Genomic DNA, 1,478 nt, shown 5'->3' with positions numbered 1-1,478 from the left:
AACGATAAACAACTTACACGTAATCAGTGTGTCTAGTATTAGAAACTATAAACAACTTACACGTAATCAGTGTGTCTAGTATTAGAAACGATAAACAACTTACATGTAATCAGAGTGTCTAGTATTAGAAACTATAAACAACTTACATGTAATCAGTGTGTCTAGTATTAGAAACTATAAACAACTTACATGTAATCAGAGTGTCTAGCATTCGAAACGATAAGCAACTTACACGTAATCAGAGTGTCTAGTATTAGAAACTATAAACAACTTGCACGTAATCAGAGTGTCTAGTATTAGAAACTATAAACATCTTACACGTAATCAGAGTGTCTAGTATTAGAAACTATAAACAACTTACACGTAATCAGCGTGTCTAGCATTCGAAACGATAAACAACTTACAAGTAATCAGAGTGTCTAGTATTAGAAACGATAAACAACTTGCACGTAATCAGTGTGTCTAGTATTAGAAACTATAAACAACTTACACGTAATCAGAGTGTCTAGTATTAGAAACTATAAACAACTTACACGTAATCAGTGTATGTAGTATTAGAAACTATAAACAACTTACACGTAATCAGTGTGTCTAGTATTCGAAACGATAAACAACTTACATGTACTCGGTGTAACTATCGTTGGAGTATCCGTCAGGCCAGACCATGAAACAAATGATCCGATAATCACCGTTTTTGAACGTTTCTGTGATCGTGGTGGAGTAGATGAGGTTGGGAAGGGAAAGAAGACTTCCAGCCACCCAGATGCACACAGTAATTATGAGTGTCGTCTTCCTAGACATCCGAGGTTTAAGAGGATGCATGATGGCCATGTACCTAAAAGTAAAAACAAAAATATCTCAGTAATTACCGAACTACTCTTGACACTGAAACAAGATATTGCTCGTGGTGGGCACAGCACAGGTAGCCTATTGTGTAGGTTCACGCTTAGCAACAAAGAAACAACCAATTAAAACTAAGTTGTTTAACATCTGAAATAAGAACAGTGATTCCACTCTCTTGGTGTGGACATCTTAATCTCAGGACTGTTATAATATAGGTCTTGAAATCCTTGGGCTGTAACATGATAAGTAACTATTTTTAACACTGCTGGAACGTTTCACTGAATAACATAATTACAAAAATAAAATAAAATCTCATATTTAATCGTGTCATAACTGTTTTAACGAACAGTAAGATCAAATAAATATGTGAGGAAAATGTATTATAAGACAGATTCACGATAGTCTTAAAGCACATCTGAAAACAAAGGAAAGGTAATAAATAAGCTGAGTCCCTCTGAAGATATAATGTTTTCCATTTTAGGTGAATTCACACTTGAAGAAGGAAAACCACTCTACAAAATCACTGGAGTTATCTAATTAACACCTGAAGAAAGAAAACCACTCTACAAAATCACTGGAGTTATTTAATTAACACCTGAAGAAAGAAAACCACTCTACAAAATCACTGGAGTTAT

The 1,478-nt window shown here is 34.3% G+C and overlaps 1 protein-coding gene across 1 annotated transcript in view; it reads right to left on the bottom strand.

Annotated features, from left to right (window-relative positions):
* Nucleotides 1–835, bottom strand: part of LOC106475505 (tachykinin-like peptides receptor 99D) — a gene marked incomplete at both ends in the record, with an annotated part of 5,884 nt that extends 5,049 nt beyond the window's left edge. Inside the window, one exon of the mRNA XM_013936184.1 lies at nt 620–835. Coding sequence (XP_013791638.1) covers nt 620–835 — 216 coding nt within the window. The remainder of the gene's footprint in view (nt 1–619) is intronic.
* Nucleotides 836–1,478: the final 643 nt, after the last annotated feature.

The sequence above is a fragment of the Limulus polyphemus genome, unplaced genomic scaffold (assembly GCF_000517525.1).
Source record: "Limulus polyphemus unplaced genomic scaffold, Limulus_polyphemus-2.1.2 Scaffold8682, whole genome shotgun sequence".
In the NCBI taxonomy this organism is placed as follows: domain Eukaryota; kingdom Metazoa; phylum Arthropoda; class Merostomata; order Xiphosura; family Limulidae; genus Limulus; species Limulus polyphemus.
The sequence above is the reverse complement of the archived record's forward strand: the minus strand, read 5'-3'. Positions and strand labels throughout refer to the sequence as shown.